Below are 16,793 nucleotides of genomic sequence, written 5' to 3' on the forward strand. Positions count from 1 at the left end.
AAGATTACTCCTACTTTCTGTCCACTTCTATAGTTGAACATCTTTTTTAGTCTTCCTGATACTGAAAATCAGAAAATATGTAACATGTTTTCTTGTCTTACTTAACAGCATCATTTCAGATAGACATTTAATTGTAATGATTTTTAAAAGTTATTTCCACCTGGAGAATGGCTGCACCTATATGCTGATATTTTTTCCTATCTCTCTATTAGGAAAAATATCTGTAGACAATAATTGTACCGTGTGTGACCTTGAGAAAGTATTGCTTCTGCCTTTCATTCTGGGAGGGAGCTTTGCCATGCTAGGTTTTTGCTAACTAAGGCTGATAAAAATTGGCACTGTTCTGTTCAGAACAGACATCTTTTTGCAGATTATGATTCACAGCCACCTTCTTGGAAGGAAATAGTTTCTAATGTAATGGCGAATAACTGTGTAACCTCGAGATTAGCACTTTGGATACTAACTATCCACCCATTAACCAGAATTCAGAAGCCTAATGGTCATTAACCAGGAGTCTTCTTAAGTAATCAAAAATATCCTTTAAGTGATCATTTTCTTTGCTGCATATTTCTGCCAAGAGGATATGTTTGAATTGGCACATTTTATTCTTTTTTTGCATTAAGTTTATAATTTGAAACTAAATTTTATTGGAACAAACCTAACCAGTCTTTCTGCTTCATGAGAAATTATCAGCATTATTTTACTGACAGCTGGGCCATTAACTAGAGCTTCCTATCCCTCCTGTAGGGTATAGCTTCTGGAAATTGTATCCATTGCCTAACAACAGCTGATGTGTAGCTTTCTATTTATGCAGCCTCCCATTTAAGAGAATGTTTGCCTCATCGTGTGCCCTTCTCCCCCTGACTTGGGTGTGTTAGTACAGATTTATCAGTGTCCCTTATACCTCTTAGACTGCATGTTTTTTCATGAAGAAGAATCATGGAGTACAAATCCCTTGTTATTGACATTGTTTCCAGTTCCCAAGTACAAATATAAGGTTTTTATTTTTATGGTGCTATCTTCATGACAATGTAGCCTTCATCTAAAACCTTTGATATTTCAAAGATATCTTAAGGTCAGCTATAATGTCACCTCTTTATACAGTTAATTAGTCAATTATTCTAATAAATATTTATTGAGTGCCTATTATAGACATAGTACTATGTTTGAGCTTAGAATTTGGAAGAGTTATCTTTTAGTGTCTTAAGATTTAGCTGAGAAAATAAGTCCTGTGGATTGCAAACCAAATAAAAACATTAGAAACGGATTTTGAGAAAAACTCTGATAACATATGTTACTGATACACGATTAAAAAAAGATGACATCTTAAGAGGCAGCCATTACAGCTGGGACTTTGAAAATCGATGTGAATTAGCAAGACAGTTACTGGGAAACCATTTTACTGGGGGCAGAAATAATGATTATACTGGGATGGTGACAAAAGTGGATTCTGAACAGCAAAGGAATGAGAACTGCAGTTAGAAGGGTGATTCGGTTGATTGTTGCTGGCCTTGAAAGCTAAGAGGAATAGCTGAAAATTTGGGTTCGATAGAGTGAAGGTAGCTATTTTAGGGAGGTGAGAGCAGTAGCCAAAACAGAGAAGTGACCAGTTAGAGCATCCTAGAGGAGTCCGGGCATGGGACGGTGTTCATGTAGGCTTGCGGTGGTCGGAGCATGACAACAGAAAGCTAGCAGGAGTTGGTAACTGCTGGGTAAGTTGTGTAGGATCAAAACATTTTTGCTAATAGGGACACTGTATACGACACTGCTTTTCTTTTTTAAGTTCAGCTTTTTATTGAACACATTATAAAAGAGGTTTAGTTAAAAAGACCAAAGCCCATGTCATCACCAGACTCCTCGGATTCTCCTTTCTTTGCTTGCACTTTCTTCTCCTCAGCTGGAGCAGCAGCAGTGGAGGGGCAGGACCTCTGGAGGGGCTGGAGCAGGCCACCAGCCCCGACATCGTAGACGAGGCTCCCAGTGTTGACGTTGGCCAGGGCCTTTGCAAACAAGCCAGGCCAGAAAGGTGCAACTTTACACCGGCTGCTTTAATGAGGCGTTGATCTTATCCTCAGTGACGGTCACCTCATCGTCGTGCAGAATGAGGGCCGAGTAGTGCAGGCGAGCTCGGACACGGAGGCCACGGTGCGGGCGAGTGTGGAGCCAGCGCTGCCAGACGAGGGCTGGTCGCCGGGTGAAGGGGCCTCACCTCAGCACGGTCTGGGGTTCCTCAGAAGGACCGAGCACCTTGGCGGCAGCTGAGGAAAGGGGCGACACTGCTTCTCCACTTTATTAAGTTGTGGAATTTATATGATGAATGATTTAAGAAAATAAAGTGTAAGAGTGTCACAAGTCCCAGACGTCGAAATATTGGATGTGATAATGAACTGCTTGTTCTTCAGGCCAGATGTCTGATGCCTTTTGGCTGTCTCCGTTTTTCCTCATTGCAATCTGGCTCTTCGCACTGTGGTTTGGGTCTTCCCTACTCTCTGTTCCTCCTCAGTAAGTATTGGTGCTGCCTGACAGGGTTTTACTGAATTTTATCGACCAATCTTTCCCTTCCTTTCCCTTCTCCTTCCCTTCTCCTTCCCTTTTTCCTTCATCCTTACCTTTTTCCCCTCTCCTCTCCTTTCCTTCTTGTTCCTTTCCTTTCCTGTTTTTTTCCTCTCTCTCTCCCTCCTCTTCCTCTCCTCTTTTTAAAGAGATAGGGTCTTGCTTTGTCACCCAGGCTGGAGTGAAGTGGCACAATCAAAGAACTCCTGGGTTCAAGTGATCCTCCCCACTCAGCCTCATGAGTAGCTGGGACTACAGGCTTGAGCCATTGTGCCTTCGCAGTCTTTTTTTCTTAATTAGCTCTTTCCCAAACAGTTATTGAATTCCTGCTGTGTTTGTAAGCCCCTGTTTCTGGACACAGAAAATAAAAAAGACCAAAACTGTTGTGTCATGATTATGTTAGTCAGTAAACCCAAGTGCATTTTCTTCAGTATTATCTAAGTTTTTGAGAGACATTTGCTTTTACTCACAGGAGCAAGAGGAAAATGTTTCTCATTTGGAGAGGGCTCTTGTTTTTCTCACAACCTGTCAGTAAGGGATCGCTTTTTCCTGCAGTTTTGCAAATTTACATACACCGAACAGTTATTTTCATCTCCACTAGGGGACAGTGTGTCACTGTTAGGCTTTTTTCTTCCATATCAGCAAAATGTATACAAAAAGAAAATTTAACTCAAATTATTTTGATTTGATGTTAATATCTTATAACAAGGTCTAACACTTGTGGTTTTTGTATATTGTATATGGTACAGAGATGGGGTGTGTATATTTATGACTAGATGGAAATATAGCTAGTATACTTGTTCAGTGTTTGAAATTTTGTGACACATAAATAGTAATTTTTGGGTAAGTTCACCAAAACAAGGATGGAAGGAAGATATTAATATCAAACTGTAAGCCACCTGAATTTCAAGAGATTTTGTAACTCATGGAAATTGAATTTGGTTTTAGGTATGGAATTTGCTGACACAATGTAATGTTTACCCTTCAAGAAAACATTGTGTAATCTCTTGAGACATCTAAAGCCTAAATACATATGCATACATTTTATAGTTTTCATTTTAGCAGAGTACATTGTGTTCTTTAGAAGTGATACACATCACTTCTAAAGAACACAATGTACTCTGCTAAAATGAAAACTATAAAATGAGGATAGCTATCTCTAAGAGATTTCCTTTCAGGTTGTCCATAAAGACTTAGAGGACAATTACGTCATAACTTTTCCTGCTATTCTTTGAAACAATATTCTACCAAGTCCATATCCATTTGGTTCTAACAGCCTACTGTAAATTCGTTTACACTTTTTAAATTCAAATACTGATATTTGTGTAGTTTAATTATAAGATGTAATGTTTTAAAATACACTTTTTTAAAAAGTTTGTCGAGTATCAGTACTCTGGAAATAGTTTCTCCCAAAGTTATCCTTTGAGAAAATTGAAAGGGACAGTTAGTACGAATTTGTGAGGACATGGGCATCATAGAAAATTGACCTCTTGTACACTCGCAAGGTGCTATGTATTAGTAATTTACTTCACTGATGGTTTCCTTGCTCAAATGTCGAGGTGGGAGGTGAAGAAGGATGTAAAAGAAAAGCCGCCATGAATTATGGAAGCGCCACTGTCATTTCCAATATTCTGTGAAAATAAAGAAATTTCCTGCTTTCCCTGATTTCCCACAAGCTTGCCAAAGGCTTAGAAGTCCCATCAAAGTTTCATCAAGACTTCACTACTCTGCTAAAGATACTGGATATAATCATCATAAAAGAACCAGCTCAACAGCAAAAAGACACACACACCAAGACTGGCATGTGGGATTTTATTGACAAGACTTAATTACTATGGACTAAATTTAGAATTCCCTTATATGTTTAAAAGATAACGGTTAATTAGAGCTCTTCTTTTGTGCATCTTTCACCCAAATATGGCTTATTTCATCCTAATCATGAAATTATAGGTGGTAGAGAAATAGATAAATATAAGCTTCTAGATAAAACTCATGGTGAATTTTAATCCTAAATAATTCAGTTTGATGATTTAGAGAATTAAAAATAGCTATTTTATATTGCTTTTTTTTTTGTCTTCTAATAGTCTTAAAATCAAGCTATTAAGAAACTCTAAGATCTCAGTGAACAATTGTTACATGCTGGGTAAAATTAAGTACACATTTTTTGTTACTACTTTTAGCTAGAATTTTATAGTTTTCTTAATGTCTACATCAGCAGAAAGCTAAGACTTTGTGAATTACTAATATGATTTATTTAGGGGCCTTTTACTGAAGCCTTGAATTTTCAAGCACAAAAGGTTTTGTTGTATAGATTTAGAAAATATTTATAGAGAGAAATGTTCTCCAGGAATTTGGACACTGTTCAGTACTATTGATTTTGTATGACAACAAATCAAATTTAGTTCCCTGAATTTAACAATCTTAAAATTAAATTTTAAAATAATTTGCTTTTCCTGTGAGAATCAAATGTATTCATTGTGGAGGTTTTAAAAATATAGCAAAGCAGAAAGAAGAAACAAAAATTGTCATAAATCCATCATCCAAAAATAACTTCTTTTAACATGTTTGTATTTTCCCTCCCAGGATTTTAAGAAAGCTGACTACTGAAGAGTATACTGTTTTTCCCCTTTTTAGCTGGTCTCTATTTTTGCTATGATGGAGTTGTAACCAAGAAAAAAAGAGTGAGACTAGATGTAATAGCTCACACTTATAAGCCCAGTACTTTGGGAGGATGAGGTAGAAGGATTGCTTGAGACTAGGAGTGCGAGATCAGCCTGGGCAATATAGTGAGACAATGTCCCGACAACAAATGAAAATATTAGACATGGTGGCACATGCCTGTAGTCCCAGCTACTCAGGAGCTTGAGACAGGAGGACCACTTGAGCCCAGGAATTCAAGGCTGTGGTAAGCTGTGACTGTGCCACTGCACTCTAGCCTGGACCACAGATTTTTCCAAGAACGTTGAAATGGTTATAAAGTGAACAAGATGATAAAACAACCACAACAGCTATGACAATAATTTAGATTTAAGAGAAAATGCAGACTTTAACACATTATATAGGATTAGTTATGTTTTTCTTTAAATTTTACAAGTGTATGCTTTTTATTTTTATGTGTGGCTATGTCAAAGTTTGGTATACAGTTTTATAGTTTATGCTCTTTGTGGCTGTTGAGCTGGAATCAAGGTAAACCAATCCTGGAAATTTTTTTTTGCAAAGTTACAGATAGTAAATGAACTGCTGCTAAATGTAATTTCAGTAGTTTTCTTTCTTTACTTTTTCATCTGAGGATTGGGGTACCTGCTTTTCTTGCAATACCTTTGTAAGGCCTATCTTATCACATCGATATGCCACAAAAGAATAAGTTATATCTTTTGTTCCCAATGGTATTTCTTGTCCATTCTGGACTCAGAGGCAAAAAAAAAAGAGTTTTTGCCACCTCTTTCTCTCATCCTTTGGTTCCACCTTTACCAATCATCTCAGCATTATTTAATGTTTTCATGCTCTGAAGTACCTCATCTTTTTATGTCCAGCAAGAATGATATTATCTACCTTCTCACGTGATACTTATTTATGTTTATTACCTCACATTGCTTTTCTGGGAATGGGGTTGGTGCTTCCTTATTCTTGTTTCATGAAAGCAAATATTCCCACATGACTTGGCTGCTAGGATAGCCCATATGTGGTTTTTAAAATGTTCCAAACAGATTTCCTAGTGGTGAGGGGGTTGCCTATAGATAAGGTAGAAATAGGAAAATGGAACAGTAATATGATCATAAAGTATTAAAATGATTATAATACTAATTCGTCATTTTCTTCTCTCTGTGTTACAGGTCAAATTTTTTTTTTTACTGTTTTCCACATCACTTACACTGTGTTCTGCTCTGCCTATTCAATATAAAACCAATCTAATTCTTAATTTCAAGTATTTTATAATTGTAAAATTCTTTCTTATACATTCTATGTTAAAAATTTCCATTTTTCATCAATATTTTTATCTCTAGGTCTATTTTTTAATGTGTTATGCATAGTTATCCTTGCATGCTGATTCCAATGTATGTCTCATTTCTGGCTCTGCTTAAATATTTTTTCTCTTGATTCTGGGTGTTTTTCCCCTCTATATCTTTGCTTTCTGCTTCTTCTTTTATCTTGTGATATTTGATGCCACACTTTGGGTACAAAACATAAAAGCTCTAGATTATTTTAATATCCTCTAAGGAATATAAAATTTGTTCTAACCCGCGGTTGTGTTGCTGAATTAATTTGATCCTGTGGACGTTGTTTAAGCTTTCTTAGGGCAGGTCTGGTTCAGTTTTGCCTTATCCTCAGGCTGTAGTCATGGCTTTTCAGATATCCCAGCTAAAAGCCATGGGTGTTCACCAAGGCCTCTTCATTCTAGCTGAAATCAAATGCAACCTCCTGCTCCTTGGCACTGTGGGACCTCAAAAATCTCTCCTCAGCTCTCCAACTTCCCAGCAGTTTATTCTCTGCTGGGCCTTGTTGAGTTTCTCCCTGGACATGCACAGTTAGGAACTGGTGAAGGACTGAAGGAATTTTTAGCAGATTTTCAGGACTTCTCCGCAATTCCTTCCTGTCAGGGACGCTGCCTACAGAAACACAAACCACTTTGACAGCTTTAAACTGTTATCTATGTCTTTTCTACCCAGAGATTGCTATGCTTTCCTTGGGTTCTGTTTCTCTTCTTTGTAGATTGGAAAAATGCTCTCAGCATAACAGCTGGGGAGAATGTTAGGAGACTCTTCTTTTAAGGATTATAAACATGCATATGTTACTGTCCAAGACTTGCAAAAAATACTCTCACTTAAGTTTTCCAGACTTAATGGTTATATATGGTGAGAGGGTGTTACACACTACTCTGTCATAGCTGTAATTAGTTTACTTCTTAAAAGTAATAATTCTAGTTGCTATTATTACTGAATATTTACTAGGTATCAGTGCTTTACATGTCTTATCTAAGTTCCCACCAAAAATGTTATCCCATTTTTAGATGAAAAAATGGAGAGCTATACAACCTCAGCAGTTTGTGCAAAGATCACTTAAGCTGTCAAACCTGTATGTAAATACCAGCTTTCTGACTTCTCAACTGCATACTTTATTAAAGAAGTATTGTATGTTCTTCAAGAAATATATAAATGGACCAATGTGCAAAAATAAATTACCTTTGTAACTCAAGTTTTGTAATCTGGCACATAACATTTGTAAATGGTCATCAATTAAAGATACCTTTTTAAAAGGGGTATCCTTCCGTTTATAGATAGAAAAACTGAGGGGATGCTGCTGAGAGTTTCCATATACTTGCGCCCAGTTTCTCCCGTAGTTAGTATGGTACATTTGTTACAATTTATGTACCAACATGGATGTATTATTAATGAAGTCCATAGTTTAGTCATATTTCCATAGTTCTACCTAATGTGCGTTTCTGTTCCAGTACCCCACGTTACTTTTAGTTGTCACTTTTAGTTCTCTTCAGGCACCTCTTGGCTATGACAGTTTCTCACGCGTTTCTTGTTTTTTGATGACCTGTACGGTTTTGAGGAGCACTTGTCAGGTATGTTGTAGGATGTCCCCCAACAGGAACTTTTCTGTGTCTTTCTCATAAGTAGCCTGGAGGTACAGGCTTTTGTGAGGAAGCCCACAGACGTAAATGGTATTTTCATAGTTCAAGAGTGTGTACCATCAACATGATTTTTCACTTTTCATATTGGCTGCTTACCCGAGTGTAGTAAACATTTTAAATGTTTATAATATTTGGAACTCACGAATGTATTTGTATGTGTGTGTGCATATGTGTATATATACATAAACATGACATACACATTTATGTATGTGAATAATAAAATGATCTCCTGTATTGCCTCTCTGCCCCCCACTCTCCTCAAGGCTTAAAACCATTTTTTTGTTTTGCATGTTTTCTGGAGGCAAGAAGTGCTTTTATAAGATATATTGGGTTTGCTTTCTTTTTTTCCTGCATTGCCGATACTGTTCTAGAGATACGGAATTTTGAGATTAGTTTGAAATCCATGAATTGTGTGAATATCTAATCTTCTCACTTACTGTAGTTTCCTGAATATATGTGTGTCTAACAATCTTATTTAATCAGTTTTTAAATTTCCGTGTTTCTTAAGGGTAGAATGACCAAATGAGTTCAGGCAGAGAGAAAACAAATGTTCAGTAGAATGACAGAGTCTCTTGTCCTTCAATTCTAATCTTTCAAAATGAAGCCTGTAAAAAACCGAAGAATAAATCAGTCTTAAAAGGACATCTTAAATTCTTAACTAAAAATATATACATTATGAAGCTATCAAAATGAACATAGATGATTTATTGTAAGATACAGAAATGTGATTTTTCTAGCCCTGGGATCTTAAACAGTTTTTCCTGAATTTCTTCATTTGTTATTGCACTGCCTTCATTATAACAAGTATAAACTGGTTTCAGCAGGGTGATAGACACAGACTTGTTCTGTTTATTTTTGAAAGAGGAACCTTAATTATCATCATTTGTGTTATGTCTCAGTTTAATAAATGAGACTTAGGAATAGATGTACATTATAGACCCTGCAGCACTGTAATTAATTGATCATTAAGAATGACAAATGCCTATCAATAGTTGGTTTGTATTTGCTCATTTTAGAATATTTATTTATGTGTTGATGAGTGATGACACAGATGAAATCTACTCTCATATAAAGGAATCATATTTTAAGCCCGAGCATAAATGGTTTTATGATTTGTTTAGATGTGTTTTAGGTATTTGATATTATGGAAATTGTAACAGCACTTGAATCCAATTTTAAAATGTCGTATAAAACCCACTTGCAAGAATCGAAGTAGCTGACATTTAGCATCTTGCAGATCTTCTCCAGCCCCACCGCTTAGCACACAATAAGGGACACTGATAGAAAAGACCACTTTAAGCAGAGATGGCCTCTCACCGTCATTCTCATAGCTCAAGAACCCAGACACAAGGCGGTGGGAACAGGTCGCGGTTGTGATGAGGCTTCAATAATACATTTTTTTGTACTATTGCCAGGCTTTAGGCTAAATATGCAATTAGGAGTAAACAAAGTAAGCAGCTGCAGTCAGTGTCAACAACTGAGTTTAACTGAAAGGTTAATATCCCTGTTGGAGTCAGAACCTCTTTGGCTCTGAATTTGTTACAGTTTGTGGAGTGCTACCATGTGTTAGGCATTGAGCAAAGTGTTCCATATTCAAAGATAATATGAAAAATTCTTTACATAAAAAAAGTATCATCTGGTAAAATAGATGGTCAACTAAAAAAGACTATTAAAATTCAGCGTGCTAGAGGAATCCACAGCTGTGGAAACCTATAGTCACTTCACCCAAACTGGGCCGGAGGATAGGAGTCAGGGTAAATTTCAAGAATCACTAATACCTGGTTGAACCAGGAAGAGGAATTAGGGTCAGCTAATCTAGAAAGGGTGTGAAAGCTTTTCTGGCAAAGGAATTAGCTGGTCCAAAGAGATTCTAGCACAGGAAAATAGCTTGTTTGAACAATCTTAAGCAGTTCTGTGTGGCTTGGAGACCTGAGTAATTTTAGGGGAATATCAAGAAGAGGCTGGGAAGATAAGAGACATTTTATTACCAGGTAAAGGGATCAGACTTTATCCTGACATTTAAAAGTAGTCTCCAAAGGATTTTAGGCAGGATACTGATGTGATCAAATCTAATTTTATAATAAGTATTTTGACTTCTTTGTGGAAAATGGGGTATAACAGGGCAAGACTTTAGAGGGACTGTCTTGTGAGAACATTCCAGTAATACAGGGCAGAAGGTGCTATTCTGGCAGTGGCATTTTGAGTGGCATTATCCTTAATGCCTTATCCCAATGTATATGGATGGAAGAAACAATAGGAAAGGATACAATAGGTCCTAGTAATATATCAAATATTGGGATAAGGCATTAAGGATGATTCTGGACTTTAGAGATTGGTTACCACATCCCTCTTTTAAAATACAGCACAATTCACAACACAGAGACCTGAAAGATACTAGCTCTGTTTCTATATTCCTTTCATACTATCATCTCATTATAAATAATTAGAATAAATGGATTCTTATAGGCAATATGATTTCAAAGGCAAAACCACTTTTTAGCAACTTGTGAAATAACTGATTTCTTGAATTTTCCTGGTTCTTACTTCACAAACAGCAGGCAGTGTTTTTTACCCGATACCAGTACTCACAAACAGTTCATAACAAAGTTGGAGAGCACTCAGAAACAAGATGAAGAAAAGGATTGCATCATTGATGAAATACTCACACTTCAGTGAAGAGCCAAAGGTTGTCAGAAATTGGATTAAGGGAAAATAATCTTTTCTTTCTGTTAGCATTTGAAATTGTGTCAGTGTTTTTCCTTGTATCTTAAGCAGATATTTTTTGGTCCATAATGAAAAGTGTTTGTAAAAGTATTTCCTCTTTATTTGAGGAACCATGTCCATGACAATGGCTACGGTCTGAGTTTCTAAAATGCCAAATCTAGACAGCAGCAGATCTTGAAAAGTGGCTTTTTATCAAATTTAATGCATGGCATATTTTTTTCCCTAAAATGTTATTGTTTTGTTCTTTCTTTTAGGATGAGCAGAAGCTACAGGAGAGTTTAAGGGAAGGTGCTATCATTATTGCTTCATTAATCAAGGAAAGAAATTCTGGTCTCATTGGTCAGCTACTGATAGCATGAAGACCACAGAAAATTACCTACTTTCTAAAACATCTACCTGAGTATCTTTACTGTGCTTTATCCCACCCCCACCCCCACTGTGTGTGGTAGAATGTTTCATTTGTCTTTTATATCTTCTCTATAATTTGTAGGATGTGATGATTAGATTATAAAAGCATATTAATGTTTATATCTATGAAATAAAGAATACTTTTGTGTATGACAAATATTAATTGCCTGAACCAGAAAAAATAGTAAATAAGTGGAAAATAATAGCCTTCAAATGAATCTTTTCACAAAGACGTGAAAGCGTAAATAGAAATAATGATGGGTGAGCTATTCTTTCAAGGAGTGTGAATTCAGAAAGCTTCAGCTATTATCCTTACTGTTAGTCACACTATAATGAAGCTAATGGATAAACTTCAGAATTATTCTCACTTTACAATTTTTCATGTGATATTTTGTCTTTTAGTTTTGTGTTAAAAATTTCTACACCTTAATAAAAAAGCGATAGGGGGATACCAGGGAATGGAACTGTTTGTCTACTATTTTCCACATTTGCCACATACTACTCAAGATCCATAAAGGAGATATCATCTCCTCCTGCTTTTCTGTTTTTAAATTGTATGTTATTCTTGGTTTATGAACTATAATTATGACTTACATTATTTTAAAGGGTCTGGTTTTTTTGAATGGGCTTAAAAGTGTCTAGAAAGTTTCACAACTTATTTTGATCAATCCCTGGTTAGTTATCTTCTATAAGACAGAGACTCTGTTGTACATCATAGAGTTAAATTAGCTATTAGTTTGATTCAGATACTAATACCTTTTAAAATCAAGTTCTTATTTCCAGTTTCCATTGATATATACATCTTAAATATTAGCATTTTCTCTTATATTTCATAATTATGAGTATCCTTTAATTCATTAGAGGTACATTTTTTTCTATACATACTTTTATTTTATTTTTAATTTTTTGAGATGGAGTGTCCTTCTGTCACCTGGTCTGGAGTGCAATGGCACGATCTCAACTATAACCTCTGCTTCGGGGATTCAAGCGCTTCTCCTCCCTCAGCCTGCTGAGTAGCTAGGATTACAGGCATCTGCCACCACACCCGGAGGATTTTTTTTTGTATTTTTAGTAGAGACAAGTTTTTGCCATGTTGGCTGGGCTGGTCTCGAACCCCCAACTTCAAATGATCTTCCTGCCTCGGCCTCCCAAAATGCTGGGATTACAGGTGTGAGCCACCATACCCAGCCAACATACATTCATTTTTTTTAAAACCAATTACGGCTTAGGCTGCATGTGGAAACTACATTGAGTGAAATATTTTCAGTTAAAGATACACTATACAATATCTACCTTATGGAATTTTTATTTAACATGTTGGGTGGTTTCCCTCTAGTTTTCAAGTTTATGTTTTACATTCTTCTAAATGAAATGTGTTATTTGAATGTAGGCTTGGACCTAAATTCCTGGGCCTGCCACTTTTTTCTCTAAGAATGTTAAGAAATTTAAAATCCATTAATTTAAGTTTCTGAGGATGGAACTAGGTAAGCGATGTGTGGATAGTGGTTAGAATATCTGTGTCCTTGTTCAGGTGTTGGCTGTGTGGTGAAAGCCACAGCTGCTGAGTCCACAACATGCACCTGTTGAAGTCATCAGGCTAAAGTGTTTAAGACGTTGAAAATGCTTATAAAGGAAGAAGGGGAAATGTTATCAAGGCTTTAAAGAGAGGGTAAGTGCCTTTAAGAAGAATACAGGAAACTGGGCATATCTGTGGCACAGCAAAATCACCCTCATCTTAGCAGTGCTGGCTGAGTTAACATAGACTTCAGCTTAAGGAATCTTCTAGTAGACAAAGATTTATCCCAGAGTACTTACTATGACATTACCCTAGTCAATTGGTAACATTTAGTATAATTTAGTTAATAAAATATTAAATTGTGCCTGAAAAAATAGCATTTGGTCCTTTGTAATTGACAAAGCAATTCATAGTGTTAAAATACATATATGTATATGTATCTCTCTCCACATCCTTCACTATTTTGATGAGGAAATTGAAGCTCAGGGATCTTAGTTACCTTGCTAAAATCATGTGACTGAATAGTAACAAAAGGCTGGGCTTAAACTCAGGAAGCTGATAATAAGTGTTAAGCTCATATTCCTGACTAACAATGACCCCTGGCAAAGACATCTGAAGGAGGTTGTGAGATACAAGCCAGAGGCGCTGAATGAGCATTGGCGAAATGGGCAAGAAGGGTGGGACAGATACGTCCAAGGACTAGACGAAAGTCCTGGAGCTTTTGGCTTTCCAGCCAACTTCCCAACACAAAGAAATTGTAGCTAAAGTTAAGGGAACAAAGAGAAGCATTGGCCAAAAGATAAATTATTTTGTCGTTTAAGAGATCCAGAGACAACTTTACAATTATACTTCTATCACTGCATCTGTAAATTTACTTCAGTAAAAGCCATCCATTCTCACTTTATTTTCCAAAATCTCTTAAATAATAATAGTGATTATGCACCAAAGTTTCTGAAAGTGCTTCTACTTGCAGGAAAGTCTGTGGAAAAATAGTTTTCTTTCTAAATTAATGCTAGTTAAATGCAAATTAAAGTTAGTCATCTTAGGAAGTCATTGCAGTGTGAGCAGTGGTTTGATTAATGACATTTTGGTGAAAGATTTTTTTTCATAAAAGTGCTCAACTTGAGATGACATGTTACAAGTACACTCATTTACAGGTAGGAGTCAGTTCCCTATATTCTCTCAAAGTCGTTGTTATGGTTATTTTAAGCATTTTGCAGTGATTTAACAGGAATATTTTTATTTACTAACTTACTATAACTATCAACTTCATGTAAATAGAGTGATCATCTTATAAAAATCAAAGTGCCGAATGTTTTCTTAAAATCTGTAAATTTCACTTTGTTTTAATGTTGAAACTACAGATTCACAGAGGCATAAATCATAACATCTTAATTAAAATGTCAACCATATGCAAGAAGAAAAATGGAAGTTATTTAGAAAGTTTAATTTGAAAATAGAATAATGAAGCATTTTAATTTATACAGGATTTGTTAATATGGCTTAAAAATCAGTGGACTAAAGGGCTGTGTAGGTGGTGGCTGGAATTGTAGTTGCATTTATATATGTTCTTATTAAGCTCAGTTTCAAAATTGTAAAAAGCATATGCATATTTTTAAGGTGACATTGAAAAAGTATTATAAAGATTCTAAATATTTTGTTTTTACAAAACAAAATATAAAACTAAATAAAATATGATTTAAAATCTAATGTCATTTTCATTTCCTGTTTATATGTACATGTTTTTTCAAACTCAGTCACAATTGAATAACTAAATGTAACATTCTCAAAATATAACATTGTGCTGCTTTATATTATAGAAAGACAGAATTTGAAGTCCAGATCTATATTCTGTAAATATATATTTAAATATATGTATGTAAATATGTATATTTTATAGTACTCACATTTATATACTTATATATATTAAGAATATATGTGTATACACACACACACACACATATATATATGATTATAAAACCAGAAGTCTTAATTAGGTTTCCTCCTCCTTTCCTAGTTTTTAGCAAGTTTTTTAGCAATTATAGTGGCTGCTAAGGATATAAAACCGATACTTGGGCACAGCAAAGAAAAGTATTATGATGACCTAATGTCTGTAATGAGTCAAATTATTGCTCAGAAATAATATTTTCTTCCGATTGCCTTCCACTGGAGAAATTCTTGTTCAGGACTTTGATATTCATCATGTGACCTGCTTTGGCCAGTACAGGGGGTCAGAAATGGCAGTGTGCCACTGAGACTAGGCCTACAGAGACCTTCTGTGTTTCTACTCTCTCCAGCTTCCACCACAACCATGAGAAGAACAAGCCCAGCCTAGCCTGCTGCCTCCAGAAGGAATTTGAGAGCCCAGATCAGCTGGATGCCAACTAACCCACAAATGGACGAAGGACCCAGCTGAGATCAGCAGAGCCACCTAGCCCAGTTAGGTTGACCTCCAGCAGATACTTGAGCCAAATAAATGCTCGTAGTTTTTTGCCAATACTGAGTTTTCAGTCATTTGATTGCATACCAATTGATAACAAAAGAAAATCTGTGGCAATGTGAGTTATATTTGCCCTCATAAATCTAGGACATGTCTAGAGACACACATTTTGCTAAAGCAGAATGCTTATAGAAGAATTGTTAGAGTGATGATACCAAAGTAATAGAAGTTTCTGAGGATCACTCATTTCCTACTCAATCGTTTTTAAAAAAGAAAGATCTGAATGTTTGCGAAAAGTTTTCAGAAGAGGTGAAACATTCTTGGATATGAAATTTTATTGAGTTAAAGATATGGGCATTTAAAATAATAATAAAAATAGCTAACTTACTGAATGATCACTATGTTCCCAAAACTGTTCTTAGTATTTTACTTGCATGTAACTTGTGTATTCTTCATAATGACTTTATGTGCTTAGGTAGTACACCTATAACCATTTAAAAGATGTGAAAACCAAGGCACATGCTTTTTGAGTAACATACTGAGTCAACCAAGCAGCAAGTGAAAGGAATGAGATTCAAATTTGGCTATTTAGCCCCAGGGCCTATATTTGTGAGCACTATGCTATGCAATATTTAAAAACATACGATTTTAAGATCCCCTAAAAGAATGACTCTCAAAGATGAGACCTTTTTTCCTTTAATAATAAGAGAAATAAAAAGGGTAAAGCGCATTACTTTTCAGTGTTTCAGAACTCTTCCTTTCCCCATCTCCATCCCCAAAAGATGTATTTTAGAACATCCTTGGATCTGTAGGTGCTGGTGAAACAAGGAAGACTGATAATGTACGTAAAATTACTATCAGTGCTATCTCTGTGAGCTCTGAAGTTGCTGGGATTTCCTCAGGCAATGAATGATCAGATACGCTTGAATGAAAGTGGAAGATGAAAACATGGAAGCAAGCACTTTCTTGATGAACATGAGATGCATGTAGCCATTTGTGCCTCAGCAACACAGCAAGACATGAAAAGAGAGTTGAAATCTATTCATCTTTACAAGAGAAAGGAATGTTCAGAGACGTGCCTAGGAATGAGAAAGTATAAAGTCTTTCCTTGTCTTGGGATTCTCTTAATCACATATGTTCACCAATGTTTGGTCAGCAGGAAAATATGGGAGCGAATGGTGCCTGGTTTGATGAGAGGCCAGAGTGGAGCCAGGTTGTTTTTCTCTTATCCAAAACATTGGACTCTTTTAACAATGACTTCACAGCTGAGATACATTATGCAAACGAATTCTCTACTTAGGATGCTACCAAATAATCTGAACAGTTGTTAAAACCTGTGGGTCTGTTTAGCAAAATTAATGAAGCCTGGCTTGTCAAATGCATTTTTTTCTTTTAATTAATCCTTCCAGCATCTCTACAAGGTAGGTCTGTATCAACCTTTTGACGTGACAGTTGTAAAAAGGCAGATGCAGAGATTAAGAACTCATGATCGCTGGGCACACTAGAAGCCAAAC

The 16,793-nt window shown here is 36.0% G+C and overlaps 1 protein-coding gene and 1 pseudogene across 5 annotated transcripts in view; one reads left to right on the forward strand and one right to left on the reverse strand.

Annotated features, from left to right (window-relative positions):
- Positions 1-14,549, forward strand: part of CRPPA (CDP-L-ribitol pyrophosphorylase A) — a 321,845-nt gene extending 307,296 nt beyond the window's left edge. For 4 of the 5 annotated variants that reach the window (XM_064380336.1, XM_012450715.3, XM_064380334.1 and 1 more), the window contains one exon: positions 11,170-14,549. In XM_064380336.1, coding sequence (XP_064236406.1) covers positions 11,170-11,274 — 105 coding nt within the window. In that variant the 3' untranslated portion in view covers positions 11,275-14,549. The remainder of the gene's footprint in view (positions 1-11,169) is intronic. The other variant, XR_010344034.1, reaches the window with a different exon arrangement.
- LOC105716155 (large ribosomal subunit protein P1-like) lies at positions 1,818-2,445 on the reverse strand (annotated as a pseudogene).
- Positions 14,550-16,793: the final 2,244 nt, after the last annotated feature.

Source organism: Aotus nancymaae, unplaced genomic scaffold (genome assembly GCF_030222135.1).
Source record: "Aotus nancymaae isolate 86718 unplaced genomic scaffold, 86718_ANA_hifiasm-v0.15.2.pri h1tg000025l, whole genome shotgun sequence".
NCBI lineage: Eukaryota > Metazoa > Chordata > Mammalia > Primates > Aotidae > Aotus > Aotus nancymaae.